Here is a 20416-nt window from a genome sequence, read left to right as displayed (position 1 = left end):
GTTGGGGATACAAGAGTAAATAAATTCCTTGTCTCCAAGGAGCCTGTGTTTTAGTGAAAGGACAGACATACAAATATGTGCTACCATTTAAATGACGAGTGCCAGGATTTGGGGTATACACAAAATGCCGCGGGAGCAGAGGGGGAGGGGACCCCTTCGGACCACCCAGGCAATTGGACAGATGGTGATATTAATCATTTGAACTGGGGCTCCAAGAAGAGGAGGAGTAGACGTTTAGGGGAGAAGGTAATGAGTTTGGCTTTTGTGATGTTGTCTGAAGCACTTGTGCAATGTCCAAACCAAGATGTCCAGAAGCAGTTGAACGAGTGAGTCTAAAGCTAAGGAGAGAGGTCAAGGTTAGAGACCCAGACTTGGAAGTTATTAGCTGATGGGCATGGATGATAAACTGTCTTGGAAGAATGTTAGAGCTGAGTGATACTGTGGAAGACTAACATTTCAAGGACAGGCAGAGGAAGAGGGGCCAGAAAGGAAAAGGAAGAAAGAATAGAGAGGGAGAACAGGCATCCAGAGATAATGAGCAGAAACAAAAACTCAGGAGAGGATGTTCAAGATAGTCTCAGTATTTTCAAAATATAACTTTAATGACAGAGTTAGTTAGCTACTATTCCATAAAGGATTGCCCTATTTTCAAAGAATTTGCAGTGTCTTACACGTGTGTTAAAAGATTGAGAAAATAAATTAGAACATTATAATGCACACTTAACACTAAAACTACCGAGCACAATATAACTTAGATAGTTCGGAAGGCACTGAGGGATTTTTTTCAGTGCCTCAGGGTATCATTATGAACTCTAATTATTATTGTTCTGTTCAACTGTGGGAGCACTGATAGATGGAGAGTTAATTGCCCTCCGGTTAAACCAACTTTGACTCTGAATGGCAAGGCTGACTAGGAGCAAAAGAGAGGGGGGTATGGGGGCTTCCCTGGTGGCTCAGTGGTTGAGGGTCTGCCTGCTGATGCAGGGGATGCGGGTTTGTGCCCCGGTCCGGGAGGATCCCACATGCCGCGGAGCGGCTGGCCCCGTGATGGCCGCTGAGCCTGCGCGTCCGGAGCCTGTGCTCCACAGCAGGAGAGGCCACAACAGTGAGAGGCCCGCGTACCGCAAAAAAAAAAAAAAAATAGAGAGAGGGGTGTATCAGGATCCCAGCTCAGGCTAGGATGCCAGCTGACCCAATCAGAGACCTAAAGCCATCAGAAAGAATTAAAACAAACCCCTGTGTGTCTATGCGAGACGGTCACCTAGAGGGAAGTTCAGAGGGCAAATCAACCTCCCATCCCAGTATCCTAATATACTAGAAATGATGGTGACATCAGTATGCATGTTTTTCAAGACCTACCTCTCAATAGCCATCCAAAGGTTTGGATGTGAGTTTATAATTGTCTGACCTACACTTAAAATAAGTTTAATAGAACCAAGAGAAGCTGATTTATAAACTTGTTTCCAAGCCTGAGCTTTCCCTAAGAGGGATCCTCTTGGCTTTAGGAGGGATCCTAACTGACGTTGTAGGCATGGGGGCTACATGCATTGTGTGTCTTCCCTGGGCTCTGGTTATAAGGTCACACCATGCTTGTGAGTTAGCAAGCTGTGAATTCTGTTACCGCCCTAGTCAAAGACAACAGGTAAATTCGAGTCAAGGCGTTTGGGGATTGCTCTCCCCAGACTGCCAGATTCGGGCACTGCCATGGCCACTGATGATCTGGCAAAGAACGAGAGTTTTTTCGTGACAATCAAGACCGTCGACATGGGAAAAATTCCCCACTGTTCTTGCTGAGTGAGATTGCTGGATTTAGAAAGGCATTTGCTGAGTTGCACATCTGATGAGAAGGAAGTGGGAAAAGAGAGGTTGGAAAAGGGAAAGGAGCTGGCTGGACGTGGTCCAGGGCTGCTTGCTGCTACCTTGTGCTGTCTGCATGGGGGTGGGTAGCTGTGCTTCTGTTTTCATGAACGTCATCTGGAGTTGGGGGCTAGTCATCATCGTCATCATCCTCTTCGTCAGAATTGTCGTCGTCATCATCACTGTCGTCGTCACCCTCCTCATCCTCTTCATCTTCGCTGTCACCGTCCTCAGTGTTTATCTTCCCAGAAAGCACATCCTCAATCCAGTCTTCCAGCTCCTCAGCTGTGGGCAGGTCATCACCATCTGGAATCTCCATCCAGACACTGTCAGCCTGCAGCCAGAGACAGAATGAGTGAGTGAGCGCACGAAGGGTCAGCAAGGCCAGGGGCTTCCAAGCAGCTGTGCTGAGTGGGCTCCAGGTCACTTACACTTATCAGGAATATGCGCACAGTGTTAAGTGGAAATGCTTAGTTGCAGAATGGTGTGTGTAGTATCCTGTTTGTGCAACATAAAAGGAAAGGTGTATTCCATTGCATATACATATATATTTTTTTTTCTATTGTATGTATAGATAGCCAGTTAGCAATGTCCTTTTACCCTGTTGGTAGATGTTCAGTCACCTGGGAAATTCTACATTTCTTTATTTTGTAAACTACTTTTAAAATTAATAATAATAATAAATAATAATAATTTAAAATTCTGCTTAAGTTAAAACAGAACAGTAGGATACAAGGTGAAAAGCAAAAGTATTTCTGGCTGCCCTGACCCCATCCCTAGTCTCATTGGTGGTAGTTTCATGGCTGTCCTACCAGAAGTTTCATATAGATCCTATATATCATATATATCCATATATTCATGAACACACACACACACACACACACACACACACACACAATGGTGATTGCCTCCATGGGCTTCTGGGCCACAGCTTCCCCATCACCCATTGAGCAATAACAACTCCCGGTGTGGGTTCCCTTGTGTAAAGAGAACTTGTTGGGCTTTGGAAGAAAATATAGGAGAGTTTACTTGTGTGGAAAGTTCTAAATAGTCAGTGAACCAGGTTAGGCTGGCTCCCAAAGCAAGGAAATGTGCCCATGGAAGAGAACCATGGAACAACAGGCTGGGACTGGCTCAGACTAGGATTGGGCCACACTGGCAAGTCTCCTGAGCTTTGGCAAGGCCAAGGGTCCTGCTTATTTCACATGGGGCCAGACTCCTATACGTGATCTTATAGTCTGGGCTGCATGGCAGAAACCAGGGCAGACTGAGGGCATCTGAGCAAACTTTCATGAGGTATACTCACATCTGTAACATTCACCACTCCAATCTGTGGCTTGAATAGGTCAATCTTGAACGTCTTTTCCCAATAGGCAACAAGCTGTAGCAACAAAAAATAAAATTAGACAGCGGGCAGAAGGCATTCCCTGTTAAAGCCACTTTTTGTGGCTGGACCCACCTGCCATCCCATCACAGTAATTAGGTCACCATTGGTTAGAGGTCTCCAAAACAGCTGTGGGCACTGAGGAAATTGAAGACTTGGCCCCAGCGTTCAGCACTTTAAATAAACATGAAAAAAAAAAAGTCATAACACAAACTGTGAAAGCATGTAATATAAAAGCTTCTACAGCTGTAAGGAAGAATATTACAGAGATAGTCCAAAGCTGATTCCCAAGTCACTTGTGGCTCTTTTACAGTTTATGTGTGGTGAAAGAGCCATTTCCCTCCACCTCTCTTTCAATGTCTCACTTAAAAATCCCTTACCTTGCACCACTCTGCTCGTGAGATGCCCAGGAAAGCAGTGGTGTGCTGTAAGTGGGCACACGAGTAAGAAGAGGGCTTCTTCATTCAGCCAGACTTGGGTTCCATGAGGACTAATCTCTGACTAGGGCAGGACTAAAAAAGTAAGGGGCCATGGGGCTAAGAAAATGGAGATATTCAGTGGTAGAAAGTCTCCCAAACATGGGACTTCCCTGGGGGTCCAGTGGTGAAGAATCCGCCTTCCAATGCAGGGGCACACGTTCAATCCCTGGTCAGGGAACTAAGATCCCACATGCTGCAGGGCAACTGGGCCCTCGTGCCACAACTACTGAGCTCTCACGCCTCAATGAGAGAGCCCACGTGCCGCAAAACTGCAGAGCCCTCGTGCTCTGGAGCCCGTGTGCCACAACTAGAGAGAGAAGAACCTGCACACCACAACTAGAGAGAAGCCCACTAGAGAAGAAGCCCGTGTGCCACAACTGTAGAGAAGCCCACACACTGCAAGGAAAAGATCCCGCATGCCTCAGTGTAGATCCTGCATGCCGCAACTAAGACCCAACACAGCCAAAAAAAAAAAAAAAAAAGAAAGAAAGAAAAAAAAGTCTCCCAAACATATGGTCTCATGGGGACTGGAAGAGTATATCTACCACTTACAGCTTTAACCTCTCCAGCTGTCATTCTTTTCACCTGTAAGATAGGGATTATAGGGCTTCCCTGGTTGTGCAGTGGTTGAGAGTCTGCCTGCCGATGCAGGGGACACGGGTTCGTGTCCTAGTCCGGGAAGATCCCACATGCCGCGGAGCGGCTGGGCCCGTGAGCCATGGCCGCTGAGCCTGCACGTCCGGAGCCTGTGCTCCGCAACGGGAGAGGCCACAACAGTGAGAGGCCCGTGTACCACTAAAAAAAAAAAAAAAAAAGATAGGGATTATAATAGTCTGTACTTCACAGGGTTGTTGAGAGGATTGGATGAGATGATGCATGGAAAGGATTTACCATAGTTCTAGGCAGATAGTATATTAGCCACCCTCACTGTCATTACCACTGGGCTCATGTATTGTACAAATTCTGTTTATTCTCTTTAAAACAAAGCATAATCAAGGCTTTCTGGCCATTGATCACTGACCCAGCAAGAGTTTGGGCTTTAAGGACCTGGGAGAACATGCTGAACAAGACAGGCAGGGTCTCTGCCCTCCCTGAGGGTTTGTTTTTTTTTTCTTGGCTGCGAGGCTTGCGGGGTCTTAGTTCCCCCACCAGGGATTGAACTCGTGCACCCTGCAGAGGAAGTGCAGAGTCCTAACCGCTGGACTGCCAGGGAATTTCCAGCAGAGGTTGTTCTTAACTCTATGCAAAATGTTCATCTCTGAACATTTATTACTTAGTAACTCAGGTTGCCTCACAGCGATGGTCCCCGCCCAGAAAATGAAAGAGGTTATAGTAAGGGGTGGTGTGGTGGTGGGGTGAAGGGCAGCTATGGAGCTGCTGGCAGAAGAATTTCACCCAACACCCTTGAGTGGGCCCTGCAGAAGGACTTCTGGCCTCTAGGGGGTGAGAACAATAAGTCTCACCATGTCAGGTAGGCACCAGGCCCTAAGTTCAATGTTGCCCCAGCGGCTAAGATCTCCCACAGTGGGTGGGGACAGCCACTGAGCTTCTGCAAGTGCCCCTCCTATTTCACATCCTCCTTCGTGCATCCAGGTCTCACACTAAACACAAACATGAGGCTGTGAAGGTGGCCAAGGACGGGGCCCCAGTCTGAGTCACTCACCAGAGGAAAGTCATCTGGGTCGATCCATACGATGCTTAGGTCAGGGTTGTCCGTGTTGTCCCGCGCAACCTGCTTCAGGATCTCCAGGAACTCATAGCCATCTGAAGCAGGATTCAAGAAGGTTGAGTAAGCCCTGTGCATATATGGCTTCTAATGTGGAGAGCAGAGTGCCGTTATTCCACAAGTGTTTCTTAGGCCATTTGGTGCATACCCTCAATTATAGGATTATTCTATAAAATGAGTCAGATGAGAACTCCAGCCACAAAGCAGCTTATTCAAAGGAAACAATAAACATTTTGAATAAAGAAATTGAAAGTTTCACAGGGAAGGGTCTGGTTGTAACTGAAAGCTAAATTGCATATGAAAATTGACCAGCCTTGTGTCAGAAAGTGCAACCCCAGAACAGAGAAACTCCTGTCTGGTCCTCAGTGCTCTGTGCCATCTCTTAAAACTGATAATTTATTGATACTATCCCTGAGAGTTCCCCATAGCATTTGCTCTATGGAGCAAGAATGTTTAGCCTGGATCCTTAGTTTTCTACAACCTGGAGTTCCCACAACCTTCAGACTAAGTGGGCTTCTGACTGACAGTTGGTTTCAAAGCTTTAAGATAGTAAATAGGGTTCCCTCCCCTCGTCACCATTTCCCTGCATGCTCTGCCATCCCTTTATTCAATTCGAAGCATTCATTGCCCCCCAGGGGAGGGATGATTCATAAGAAAAGCAGAGACAAGCCTCAAAGGACAAACTCATAGCTTCAAGAACACAGAAAGCCTAAATCTTGAAGAAATGAGAAAGTTGAACTTTATATCATAGACAAAAATTTTGGAAGAATGTCTAGTAAGAGAAAGGATAGCCTAAACCCTCAGCGTCTCTGCCCCACTCCCAGGTAGAAACAAAGAGTTTAGATTCTGGCAAGTCCCTGAGAATAAGCTCTGTGCCTGTGTGTATGCGTTTGTGTGTACATGTGCACGTGCGCGAAAGCAAGCCCATGTAGAGAAACTCCACAGTTTCAGGGAGTCCCAGAGTATAGGGGATTCGTGCTTTGTTCTAAAACTCATGAAAATGGAAAGACCTCAGATTCTCTCGGCGGATCCTCTGGTGCAGGAAGACTAGGGCAGAGAAGAGTGTGAGGAGGCCCCACCGAGTTCTCTGTGGTTTTGAGGAACACGGACAAGGCTAGTGGAGGGGGCAGATCTGAAGAAGTCCAGCGGTTGGGATGAAGGGGACCAGTGGTGACCCTGGCATAAAGCTAGAGTCCAGACAGAATGACGGACTTCTCTGCAGATGCCAGCATGGATAGGTGATGATGATAACTCTGACCAGATGCACACTTCACACATCATACCTGAGAGCCAGCAAGACGCCGGATCCCGAGGGACGGTGGGTGGGGGAGGGGAGACCATTCATTGTCAGACCCAGTTTCCACCATCCAGTGGTAAAATCTAGGTTCAGTTCTAGAAGATAAAGTTGTATCTCTTGCATAGATGAATTTGTGGCCTGAAATTTACCTTCTATATAAGCAACTAACTCACCCACTACTTAGATATTCAGTACGGCAACTGCTCTTTCTTTGTAAAAGCTTCCTTCTTTTGATGGGGGCCCCAGCCATTCTAAGCCCCTCTCTGTGGCCTCTGTTGAATACACCCCTCCTCTCTCCGGCACCCTAGCCTTTGTTTGGCTACCTGGGGCCTCTTGGGAAAGGTTTTTCTCTGCACTTCCTCATGTTTAACATATTCTAGGCAAAATGCACACTCTTCTTAGGAGCTCTGCTTTGAGTGGGTGTAGCCTCTTTAACTGTGGCTAAATCACACTAAAGGTTCCGACTCGGCCCCCTCAGGCCTTGTTACCTGGAAGGCAGAGCTACCCTGCTAGTAGAGAAGAGGGTCGTTATGGCCTGCAGCCCTCTCCAGCAGAGATCCGGGTGGCCTAGGTGATTTTTCCATCTGTGCTCTGAACTATATGACAAATTAGATTGTATGACAGACACTTGAGATGGATGGGGTCTTGTGTTTCAGCGCTCATTATCTATTACTGTAGGGGTTGGGGTGGAGATGGGGGTGGAGGTAGGGATACTCTTCTTGCTGTCTGATGTGTGGCCGAGAAAGTCAAATCCCTCCAGAGTGCCACTGGCTGTTGCTACTTGGACACTATGGATCTTCCTTCTCTGGGTGTGTGGCCGTGTCACAGGACAGGGACTATGGTGCCACCTGGGTTATCTGTGGATTTAAGTATCATTATACACAGACTGCAACAGGGGATTTCTCCTCAACAGCTTCAGTGGCTGCTTTCAGCAGCCGAGAAGAGATGAATGGCAATAAATAAGGTGATGTTGTCAGTACCCTGGAAGAGGAGAATCACAGGTGACAAGTCAGAAATTCACAAAGAGGATGAAACTCAACCACACACACCCGAATTCAGGTAGAAAGTAAACTTGAAGCGCAAAAGACTAACTCACATAAAGGGCAGGCAGAAACTGTCTAGATACAGTGTTGTAGAGGGAGAAGGTCTGAACGGAAGCCGAACACACAAGACGGCACTGTGGTTTTCTGATGGAAAAACCCACATAACGGGATTTATGAATAAGAATGTACATACAGGGATCGTTTCTATGTTTTAGAGCAGGTTTGGAGATAAAAAGAGAAAGATTGAAGGAACAAAAACTGGGTCCTGCAAGAAAAATCAAATGGATTGGAGTTTTTACATAAACAAGAGAAGTCAAAATTGTGGCTTAATGCCTATTTTCAAGAATACAAAAAGTTTTTGTGAGGAGGATGTTCTTTGTGTCTATGGAGGAGCAAAGCTCAAAAGACATGCCCAGAATAAATTAATAATTGAGTTGACAAAAGCTGGGGAAGTTTCTTCCGGAGTCAAGGGCAGCTTTTTGGTGTTCAGGATGATGGATTTTATAATGGGCATCATCCTTCTGCATCCCTGAATATTTCCAAGAACAGAACAGAACCTGTTCTTTAGGGAGGGAGCCCAGCATGATGTTTCAACACAAAGGACACTTGCGGCAAACAGTCCAAATCCTGGGTCTGCCGTTTAGAGTGTGACTTAGGGCAAGTTATTTAATGTCTTGGTTTCTCAACTATAAAATGGGGATGATAATAATAGTACCTATTTCATAGAATGACTGTTAGTTAAATGTGTTAGTGTCTCTATGGCACTTAAATGGTGCCTGGCACATAGTAAGGTTTAGCCATTATTCTTCTGAAATGCTCTGACATTCTTCTGCTTGAATACAAGGAACCTGGCCACTCATCTGTTCGTTCAATGCATATGTCTTAAGTGCAATGATCTGGGCACAAGGGGGCAGTTAGACACAGTCTCGGCCCCGTGTGTCAGAGAAGACATACTCCCAGGCAGTTACACCAGGAGGTGGTGTATCATGGAGCTATTCCTTCCGGGCCCTGTTGCTGACTCAGTGACTGAAGTCTGCAGGGGTGGCTGTACCAGGTGGTATGACTATGAGTACCTCGCCTCAGTACATGGTTAAAGCACGGTTTAATTACTTTGTTTTAAAGTCATTAAGCTAATTTGGACATTCCTGATCCAAGGCTCACAAGCCCCATACCTTTCCCCCCATTATTCCCCAGCCTTGAATACAGACCTGTTGGAATGGATTCTCATTCATCTGGGAAAGCGGAATTAAGGCAGTCACACTGGCCTCGCACGGATTCAGCCGCTAACATTTTAAGTTAGAAGTTCAGTTTCCTCTTAGGGACAGTAACTATTTCTTTGTAAAACAGGTGAGCTGGAAAAGGGACACGTCCACTGTGGACCCTCCCTTTTTGACCAGGAAGGCAGGTGTAGGAAGCCACATTTCGCTTTTTTTTTTTTTCACATTTCGCTTTTGTAATTCAATGTGAAGCAGAAGACAGTTCACAGTTGCAATTATATGAATGAATGAATGAATGAGTTTGAAATTAATGACTGTTTCCTTTATCAGTGATATACACAGCTAAGAGGCCTTTTAAGATTGTGGCCATGTAGTTCTCAAAAGGAATAGCCCATAATTTCTTTCAGAGGTAGGTTAAGAAAAAAAAGGAAATATTATTTTGAAATTTGTAGGCTAGCAGTTATTTCACCATTGAAACTAGAGGACAATTCTCTGCAGTCATTAGTTAGAGGAGCAGCCATTTTCAAGGCCAGAAGGGACTCCCAAACATCCCACAGATTCAGGCAGGTGTATAGCCCCACCCAGAACATTTGTCTGTCTTCTCTCTTGAATGTTTCCAGGGCTGAGCCCCTCGGACCTCCCTAAAGGTCCACTATAGAGTCAATAACCCAGACAGACAAGAGTCGTTTTCTTACATCCAGCTGAAATCTCCTTTTTTCTCAAGAAGATCGTCTCCCAACTTCTTCCTTTATGAACACAGGACATTATTGCTCTTTACATGCAGGAAGTCTGTGATCATGTAGCCCAACTTTGACTTTATGAGTATTTCTTGAGCATTTACTGGCTACTGAGTCCTTTCGTATTTAATCTTCACATCTAGTCCTGATGGAGGTTAGGAAGATGTTTTTATCTCCATTTTAAAGAGGATGAAGTTGAGACACAGGGAGAGTACCTGACTTGCCCAGCATGACACGCCAGCAAGTGGCAGAGCCAGGATTCTAACTCAGGTCTTTGGTGTGCAGGTCGAGAGCCGTTTCCACAATCCACCTGTGGTCTCCACATTCCTACCAAAACTGCTGCATCTTCTTGCTCGAATTTGCGCTTGACAGCCCAGTGCCCAGTGTAAAAGTTTCAATGTGAGGGAAGCAAGGGCAGGGGCATGGGGAGACACCCGGGTGGAGAGGGGGGCTGGTGGCCGGCCCCTGCCCTCCCCCGGAGTAGTCAGGGTCCCTTCCCCTCCTTCTAGCCTGCCGCTAAGCCACACACTCCCCAGCTACAGCCTGTTTGGTTGGCTGTCTCAGCGATTTCCCTGAGTGCGCCTGGAATCTCAGAGGTGGCCCTAACTAAAGAAGAGGGGCCCGGTGCTGTGAAAGCTGTGACTCTGTCCCTGCCACACAGGCCTGGACCCTGAGATCCCACGACCCGGGGTCGAGGGCTCAGGATGGGCCAGGTTTCCCACGGCGAGCCAGAGACCTCTGGGAATCACATCCTGTGGGAGGGGAAGCCGGTGATTATGCTCTCCTCCTTTCCAGGCAGAGAGAGCCTGGTGGGAATGAGGCTGCACAAGCCCTGGGGGACCAGTTCCAGGCCAGCCACAGCCATGTCAGGAACCAAGGCCTGTCTGGCAGAGACACGTGTGTCTCAGACCAAGCAGTGGCCCCAAAGTAACAGGCCCAGGCCCTCAGCATGCTGCCCACCCAGCTCTCACACCATCCTCTGGACCCAACCTCGGGGACTGGCGGTGCTCATTCCATAAAGGCACTGAAAGACCCTCCCTGCCGCCACACCATGTGCAGTTATGGGACTCGGGGTCTTGCCCCTGGAGACAGGCCTAGGCTTGGGAAGCCAGGCTGTTTGGCCCAATCCTGTGGCCATTGCTTCTACAGCAGACGACACAGATAAGCAGGCATCACGCAGCTTGGAGGTTGTGTCTGGAGTTTGAAGACCCTGCACAGGTCACTTAACCTCTCTGGGGCTTCCATCTCATCGTCTGAAGATGGAGAAAACAGCTCCCTTATTACCTTGGGGGCTCATTGATAATAATGATACCGCTGTTACCATGTGTGGCATTTGCAGAAGGAACTGCAAAATTTTCTTTCTTTCCCACTCCATCAACATTTAATTCATTTCAAGTGTTAATGGGAGGGATTCATTTTTTCATCGGGCAGGTATGTTCTGAGTGCCCACATGTATTAGACCCAGGGCCAGGTGCTGGGACACACAGGTGTGGAGGGCAGTCACCTGAGAGGTCCCCTCGCAGAAAGGCCCACTCAGTAAGTGTGGAGGTCTCAGAAAGCTGCGGCATGGCATCTGAAGCTGGGCCCTTTGGGAGCCTAGGGAGGACAAGGTTGAGAGCACCTCCCAGACAAGGCGAGTCACGCAGTCACCTGTTAGAGTGAGACATCCGCTCAGAACCGGGGGACATTGTGTGGGCGCCATGGTCCCGAGATGGCACCTGCGACATCAGAACACCCTGACACTCCTTACTACAGCCCTCCTTCTCCGCTCTGTCTCCTAGCTCTCGGGGCCCAGCATTGGTGGAAAAGTCCAGCGGTACAGCTTTGCAATACGGAGGAGCGCAGGTGGTAGTTATAGAGCTTGGGCTTGGGGCTGGACTGCCTGGGCTGGAATCCCAGTTCTACCGCTGACTAGTCACGTGACCTGGGGATGCTACTTAACTTCTCCATGGCTTTGTTTCCCTATCTGCATATCGGGGAGTGATAGTGACAGTACCTACTGCGCACAATCGGGCTGCTGTGAAGATTAAATGTGTTGATATTTAAGGGCCGGAACTACGTTTAGCATTTAGCAAGAACCAAATTTTAAAACTGACAAATCAAATTTAAATTTGGAAGCTCGGTTAAGCAGTTGCCTATTCGAGGCAACAGGTGTCAAAAACGAAATCGAGGCTGTTGAAACTCGGTTGGAACAAGGGCTTGGAGACTTTGATTCGGGGCCCCTCACTGGTTGTGCTCCGCAGGCGCAGACGGCAGCCGGTTCGCGCATTTCCAGCTTGTTAGTGCTAATATTGCCAGTGCCCTTGGAGGATACCCACCCAGCATGCGCTCACGTAGAAACGCCACTTTGTGAACCGTTCATCGACTGTTCTAAAGAAGATGTCAGCCTGATGCAGACACATCTGGGGGCGGCCGGGGAGACTAGTTCATGTTCAAACCTGTCACACAGTAGCTCCGGCGGCATTCTGAGCGCAGGAGCTGAGAGGAGGCTGTGAAAGAGGAAGCCGGGCCGCACCACAGGGCACCGGGCAAGACCAGAGAGGCGGAAATGTCCTTCCCAGCCAGGCCCGCCTGCAGGGGCAACGAGGATGAGAGCTCACCGCAGAAGAGACCTAGCGATTACGCTCCGGGCCGGAGAGCAGTCACTGCAATCCCTGAACACAAGCTCTCGGCTGCGAATGTCAGAACCGCTGTAAGAGTCCTTGGGAGACCCGGGTCACTCAGACCTTTGTTATTGCTGCTGCTGAAAAATCGTAGATTCCAAATTTGGAAACATCAGTGGGGAGCAAGTTTGACTTTTCTTCATTGATCGGGTGCTCAAGCTTCCAGATGGCTCCGCTCGCTCTCCTCACTCCCTCTTCTTTCTCGTGCGCTCTCGGCTCCCCCCGCCCCCATTCCTTGCAGCGGCTTTGCGCATGCCCAGAGCCTGCAGCTGGCTGGGGAGTCCTGGAGACGGTAGTGTGGTCAGATGGACAGTGACCAGAGGAGCCAACCAGAAATCTGAGCTCCTGTGTCCGCTGTGCCTCTAACCGTGTGATCTCAAGCGCGTCGTTGAATGTCTCTGGGTCTTTCAAATGTTGGAGGTGCAGGGGCTGGTAAAGGACAGCAGAGAGGAAGGAGGGCGGGCTAAATGGTCACCCAGACGTCCTCAGGGGTAGTAACTCCAAAGGGCCGGCAGACACAAGGCAGGGCCTTGTGGTTCAGGGTGCGGCTGGGGAGCCAGACAGCGCTGAGCTTAATTCCAGCTCCACTGCTTCCCAGCAAGTCAGCTGCTCTGGGCCTCAGCTTCCTCAGTTGTAAAGTGGGAATAAAAGTAGCACCTCCCACGTGGGGTTGCTATGTCACCTAAGCATACGGTAAGTCACCATCATCACCACCTTCTTCCTCAGAACCAGAATGGATTCAGAGGTCAAGAAAGCCTGATAGAATTTGAATCTTGGCTTGGATACATCGAGTGATCTGGGCGAGTCATTTAACCCTTAAGAATCACTTTTCTCATCTGACGCTGGGATGATCATTATTATGCATATATCACAGGGTGGCTTTAGGGACCAAATAGGACCACCTCCATAAAGCTCACAGCACAGTTCCTCCAGACTGTTAGCTCTTTAAGGAGAGCTGTATTATTTTCCTGGATGTATGACCCGTTTTCTTTGGCGAGGGGTTTGGTTGGCGCAGTGGGCCACATGTAGCTTGTTAGCAAAAGCAAGGTATATGAGGAAGTACCATCTGGGTAGGAATGAAATTCCTAGTCCTGCAGCCAGGCCCCTCTGGCCCGGTTACACATCAGTGACCTGAGAGTAATGACTGACTAGTCGCAGACTCAGGGACTTTCACGGAAAAGCCTTTCCCTTTCCCAGCCCTGAGCAGGCCAGACACCCCCACCCCCACCCCGTCCCCGCCCCCGCCCCCCCACCAAGGAAAGATGCTGTGAGCTCCTCCCCCTCCCCCCACCCCCAGCGCATTTCTTCCAGCTTCCCAGTAACAAGCCCCAGCTTGGGCTCCTTTGGGGCAAGACACAGCTTCGGGCCCAGGGGTGTTTGTGCAGGGAGGAGGTGGAAGTAGTTTCTGGAGCTTGATTCATTACAGCAGCAATCTCGGTCAAACAGGTTCCTGCAACCTCTCGGAGGCCTCTTTGTTCCATTGTTCCAGAAAGCCAGACAGGCCTCCCTGTAATCCTGGGAGGGGGAGGGGAGGGGGGAGAGGGCGGGGGAGGAAGCCCCCTGGAGTCTAGCCAGGAGGCTGCTGCGGATGGCGATCTCCTCTCTGTTCACACAACACCAGGGGATCCCATTCTGTTTGATTATAGCTTGTAAACCTTGGGCAACTGGCTTTCTTTGCTATTTTCTTCTCCAGGGGCTGAGGCGTGGCCAGAATCTGTGGAAAAAAGCTGGAAGCATACTGGTATATTTTTTTTTGGACGCAGGCTAGATTTTCTTGAAGAGTTTTTCCAAATCTGCAAGTCAATGATAGGAAAACTGGGATATCAATGGACATTCAAAAAAATTAATGAAAAAAAAAGGGGGAAGTAAGCTTTCAGATAATTTGCAGCATAAATTTGTTTTTCATACAATGGAATATTATTTGGCCCTAAAAAGGAATGAACTATTGATACATACAGATGAATACTGAAAACATTATGCTGAGTGAAAGATGCCAAGCACAAAAGGCCACGTATTACATGGTTCCATTTATATGAAAGATCCAGAACAGTCAAATCCATAGCGACAGAAAGTACATTAAGTGGTTGCCAGGGGGTGGGGGAGAAGGGAATAGGAAAGGCTGCTAATGGGTATGGGATTTTTCTGAGGTGATGAAAATGTTCTGGAATTAGAGAGTGGTGATGTTTGCACAATTTTCTGGACATACTGAAACTGCTGAATTGCACACTTTAAAAAGGTGAATCTTATGGTATGTGGATTATATCTCAATTTTTTAAATTGCATGATAAAACATTTGGGTTTCAGCCTGTAAGAAACTATGGAGGCTGATAATGTGTTACCAAAACACAAAACAAAACCCAAAAAACTACTGGTCAGACAGTGAAGAACTGGGCTAGTCTCGATCAGTCATCCGCCTATCTAACCATCTGCCCACAGGCATTTATCGAGCACTTTCTATGGGCAAGAACCGGCTATATTGATGAATGAGACAATCTGTCCCTCCTTCATGGCCTCCCTCTAGCTCATTGTGCCCTCTTGGGCAGTTTGTTGAACTTCTCTGACCCACTGTTTCCTCATCTGTCCCTATGAATGTATAAGAGGCTGAGGTCCTAGGAAAATACGACACAATTGTATCTTACCTGGAACAGTGGTTCCCAACCCCACGGTGCATCAGCACTTGCCTCAGAGCCCCGTGAACTGACAGGTGTCTGAGGGTCCTGTTTCAGTCAGCCCCAGGTGGCTTTGTGGCACTCTCAGGTTGGGAATCCCTGCCCAGGCACCTCCTAGTCCAAAGCCTGACTGCTTAGCCATCCTAAAGGAAGTTCCCTGCCTTCTCTGGTTGCATTCTGGATTGCCCCAGGTCTTCCAAAACACACTTCAGAATCACCACTGACACCTCCCTTTGGGGACCCTTTATTCACAGAGCACTGCTGAAGGGACCCGGCATTTTACCACCTGCAAAATTAATTTTTCCTGCACTTCACTTTCCACTGGTGTTAAAAAGAGTGAAACCAGGAAAAAGTTCCAAAATAAAACAAAATTACACATCCATTTATAGGGTCAGTTTGTACTTTAGAAATAAGCTGCTCGTTTTGCCCAGTTCTCGTTATTTGGGGGAATATGTTCTATGAAGTCTCCTAAGCACAGACAATATTTTTCAGACCAAAGGGTACATGATTGTTATTTTAAGGTAGGATTGTGATTCACATAGGCTAGGTCACAACATTGGTAAATGAACTTTAAATGTGAACAGACGTTTACACACACACACACACACACACACACACATCCTTAAAGCTAGGACGTTTTAATATCCTCAACCTCAGTACTTGGTGCTTCTTCCTAGCTGGACAGGTAGGCAGAATGAGGTTCAACGTTCTGTTAGCTGTGCGCACATTTGAAAGTGGAGTCGTCCCTAACAGGCGACCACCAGGGGGCGCCAGATACCTTGCGGTTGCGAAAAACCGGAAGTGACGGAAGAGAGGATGAGGGCTGACAAAGGTGAGAGGTCAGTCAGGCTTAAGGTGTACAGGAGCAGACAGGGGGCTTCCTACCTGGATCACTCCTCTCCGCAAAGGCCACAATGTGGATCCCGTTCAAATCATCTTCCTATGGGAGAAAAGAATCAAAGTTACTCTCCTGGGTAGAGAGGTACCAAGGACAGACTCAGAGACTGGAATGGAAATGGGAGGTGGTGGAGGGGGGTGGACGCAGGGGCACAGAAGAGCCGAGCAGGGCATGCATTCAGGACAGGAATACTGATGAGCCCCTGGGAGGAATGTGTGGAGTTTGATCAGTGGGTTTGCAAGACAGGAAAACACCAACTGCACACAGACATTAGCACTAAAGAGGCCTCACGCCGGTGGGCTGGTGGGTCCAGGAGAGCAGCAGTAAAAGGCAAAATGAGGAAGAATGTGAGTCTGGCTTATCAGGAGCTGTGAGGGCAACAAGCGTTCCGGACACAGCTCAGTGAGTGCGCACGTCCGTCTGTGTTCTCAAGAATTCACCTCCAGCAAATATAATCGGCGATATACCAGATTATGGAAACTTCCGAATGCTGCTGACAGATCCTGCAGCTGTCCCCAAACAGGCAGCAGACAGGACTCTATGCAATAAATTAGGATGTGGGTCTGTTTTGGTCACACGAGGATCACATGCAAGTGTAGTGCTTCCCTGTTAAGACATCTCTTATTGAAGAAGCAGAACCTGTGTGGTCAGTAGGGGACGCCTTGCTGACTGTGACCTCCAGGTTGTTTCCTTGGGGTCCTTTCTGCTCTGGAACCCAAGCTTGCCAAAGCAGGATAGGCCTCTAAAATGTCATGAAAGTGGGAGGCTACAGGGAGAGTCTGGAATTTGGAGTTAGGGAAGGTTGAGGGTGTGACAGTAAAAGTGTGTGTGGATGTGAAGGCTGGGACGAGGTAAAGAATCTAGAGAGTATTTCAAATCCATGGACAAGCAAGTGGCATTCCATGTTTCTATGTCCTGGGCAGAAAGGACCATATATGTGCCTTGTGTCTCCTCTGCATTGATTATTCCTGCAGAAGGAGAAGCGGGAGCTTGGAGGGTCCCCTCTTTGGGAAATGTGATCCTCAGAAGACCTGGAGAGGAAGTTGTGTGAGAACGAGGCACCGGGGACAAATCCAAGTGAATATGATTATCACTGACACCAGCAGAGGGATTCACTGGATGCCCTGAATGTGTCATATCAGAATCATTCTAGGGAAAAAAAAAAAAAAACTCCAGGCATCTCAACCCTCCCATGATCTCTGTTTCCATTTCAATTGATTTTAATGCTGGTGCAATCCTATCTAAATGCTAATTTTTTCCCCTTTGAGTTTGGAATGGACAAAAACCTCCAAATAGCCTAAGAGAGATTAAATGGAAAACATTATTATTAAAAACAAGAGAGTAGGCACTGCCATGGTCAGACTCTCTGGGGAATTGAATTTTACAGATAACGTGTGTGTGTGTGCGTGCGCGCGTGCATGAGTGCAGGTTTATTACACAAATCCGACAGCAACCAGAAGGGGAGTCTGAGGTTTCACTATTTTACATTTGCTATTATCGCCAGACAGAATATCTTGATCAGTTCTCATTAGGCTGCCCCGTGTCTCTGTCTCCTGCCATCAGTTGGAAGTAAGCAGTGTTAATTCTGTTCATTTCTGTGTGCCCTTCTAGAATGCATTTGGAAATTGGTTTTAGAATTAAGAATCCATATTCGTTTGCTAAGAGGCTGCTTATAATACAGCTGTCACTCCCCAGGCCTGAGGTGGTCCCTGGATGGAGAGCCATACGTAACCCAAAGAAAGAGCCTCTCTCTTTGTGGGTCTCAAAGATTCAGCCCACAAAACTGTATTGAACACCTGCAAAGAGGCAGGCTCTGCTCAGTGCCAGGTGTTTTCAGTATTTTCAGTAATAAACTCACAGAGCAAGAATCCATGGACAAGCCAGTAAGTCAGGGTTACTCAATGAGAATCCAATGTGCATGGGGGGAGGAAGAGCCGAGCTGACCATCCACGGGCCTGAGAATACCCCAGGGGCTTTCTCTGAACCCCACAGCCTTTGCTGCCCAGATCACCCATTTAGTCATCGCCTTGCCTTGGAAATAACCTTTTTGTGTGTGTGTGATACGCGGGCCTCTCACTGTTGTGGCCTCTCCCGTTGCAGAGCACAGGCTCCGGACGCGCAGGCTCAGCGGCCATGGCTCACGGGCCCAGCCACTCCGTGGCATGTGGGATCTTCCCGGACCGGGGCACGAACCCGTGTCCCCTGCATCGGCAGGCAGACTCTCAACCACTGCGCCACCAGGGAAGCCCAGAAATAACCTTTTTAATTGCACAAATCTCTTCTCAACCAGATGGCAAGCTCTCTGAGGGAAGGCATTATGGCTTAAAATGATAATGATGATGAAAATGGAGACAATAATATTTACCACCCTCTGTATCAGTACTTTGTAAATACATTGTTTCTAAATCTCAAATCAAAGTCTCATTCCTATGCAACGCTTCAAGAATTAAGTGACTTCCCTTAAGGCATGAGATGGTACGTGACATAACTGGGATTCAAGCCAGTTCTGTCTGGCCCCAAAGCCCATGCTCCTTCTCACTGAAGGGGTCCAGAATAAGCCACTGTGGCATAAAAACTATTTTGGCTGAAGGCATTTGAATTCCTGAAATCTTTTATCTGCCTAAAAGTAGAGCATCCCCAAAGAACTTGTCATCACTCTAATTTTCTTTTCTCAGATAGACATTATCACGAAACTATCATATCTGCCATCTCTTCTCCTAAGGGCCCATTTATCTTTCCAAAAAGTCATTTCGTTCTCCCAGAAGTGCTCCTCTGCCCCTACCCACCCTATTCCCCATTAAGATGGTATATAAGCCCCTCCTTGAATCACGTTTGTGAACTCGCATGCATAAATAGCTAATTAAATCTTTTTTTTTTTTTCTCTCTCTCTTGCCAATCTGTCTTTTGTCAGGTTAATCTGTAGGCCATAAGAAATGAACCTGAGAGGGTAGAGGAAAGATTTTCCTCCCTGACATTATGATCAACAGCAGAATGGGCTCCTTAAATCTATTGTCTCTCCACAGGCTTTGCAGAAGAAGTGGAAATTTGGGAGTTACTTTGGTGAATACCTTACTCTAGATTCCCTAGCACTTTGTATGTCCCTTTGTCATAGCAGCAAGCATACCGGGCTGGTGTTGTATTATTGCAACTGTTTCATCCACTTAACCTCGAATTCCTAAGGACGGGACAGCAAGGCTTATTTTTATAACCTCCGTACTTAGCACAATGTAATAGGTTCTTCTTAATGTTTATTGACTTAAAAAAAAAAGAATATAGTGATAAAAATCTTACATATCTCTTGAAGAAAATTAGCAAATATTAGAGATACCAAGGAGAAATGAAACATCAATTACCCACCAATCAATTACCATTGTTCTTATTTAACTCTGTTTCTTTCCAGTCTTGGTTGAATGTTTGCTCTCATGTTGAATGAAGAGATGCAAAGGAAAAAAAGAAGCAGTTAAAACTGTCAGACTCCCTAACTAAGGGGCAGTGAAGTGGTGCAGGGGCTCATCTGGAGGAGACCTCTGCCCCCCTCTGGGAATTACTTGCCTATTGCAACCAAGGGAAGATTCTTTTAGAAAGAACTGCTGACTCCCATTTCTGTGGGCTTTTGCTAAGGACTCTGGCTGACCACTTGCTAGGATGGAGAGCTGGTGGGAAGGTGGAGTCTCAAAGAGGAAGGACAGGTCAGCATTGGGTCTGGACCACCCTGGCTACCTTGACATTCTTTGAATATTCTAAATAAATAAATAAATAGCTGTCTGGGGCTTCCCTGGTGGCACAGTGGTTGACAGTCCGCCTGCCGATGCAGGGGACACGGTTCGTGCCCCGGTCCGGGAAAATCCCACATGCCGCGGAGCGGCTGGGCCCGTGAGCCATGGCCGCTGAGCCTGCGCATCCGGAGCCTGTGCTCTGCAACGGGAGAGGCCACAGCAGTGAGAGACCCGCGTACCGCAAAAAAAAAAAAAAAAAATAGCTGTCTGATTTTCACACAGCAAATATTATTAGGCATAATGTTTTTAGGAATAATAAGTTATGTGTTTTCTATGATTTGCTGCTTTAAAAACCTGTAGAGTTTGGGAGAGAAGAAGGTCAATAGTTGCTTTAGTTCTACCTAGTTTTACTATTTTATTTAAATATCTTGCAATGTCTAAGGAAGTGGGTATTGAAGATAAAGACTTTAAAGTTCATGAGCTGGTCACTTTCCCCAACATGTGGGGTTTAAGTTGCTATGGCCAAGTAGCCCAAGAAGATGCTGCTTTGGGGGTGGGCACATGTGGATGGGTTGGGGATAGGCAGAGGGGTTCCCCAAAGAGCCTTCTGACAGACTGATTTCTGCTCCTCCTTTTTCAGGATGTGAAGATAACCCTGGATGGCCTGTCTTGCCCTCCCTCCCTAGTTGGAGACTTGGATGAGGGGCTGACTAGGTCTGGCTAGGGCTTC

The 20416-nt window shown here is 47.6% G+C and overlaps 1 protein-coding gene across 2 annotated transcripts in view; it reads right to left on the bottom strand.

Annotated features, from left to right (window-relative positions):
• Positions 1-1682: 1682 nt before the first annotated feature.
• Positions 1683-20416, bottom strand: part of CASQ2 (calsequestrin 2) — a 61811-nt gene continuing 43077 nt past the window's right edge. Inside the window, exons 8-12 of one of the 2 annotated variants that reach the window (XM_089917330.1) lie at positions 15958-16012; positions 5384-5484; positions 3164-3238; positions 2083-2191; positions 1988-2010 (exon numbers count right to left, since the gene is read on the bottom strand). In XM_089917330.1, the coding sequence (XP_089773456.1) occupies positions 1988-2010; positions 2083-2191; positions 3164-3238; positions 5384-5484; positions 15958-16012 (363 nt within the window). Of the gene's footprint in view, positions 2192-3163; positions 3239-5383; positions 5485-15957; positions 16013-20416 lie in introns of both variants that reach the window. The other variant, XM_022583831.3, reaches the window with a different exon arrangement.

Source organism: Delphinapterus leucas, chromosome 1 (genome assembly GCF_059928025.1).
Source record: "Delphinapterus leucas isolate spDelLeu-1000000601 "Yukka" chromosome 1, BTC_Dleu_Yukka2, whole genome shotgun sequence".
Classification (NCBI taxonomy): Eukaryota; Metazoa; Chordata; class Mammalia; order Artiodactyla; family Monodontidae; genus Delphinapterus; species Delphinapterus leucas.
Note: the sequence above shows the minus strand (reverse complement) of the source record. Positions and strands in the feature narration are given on the sequence as shown.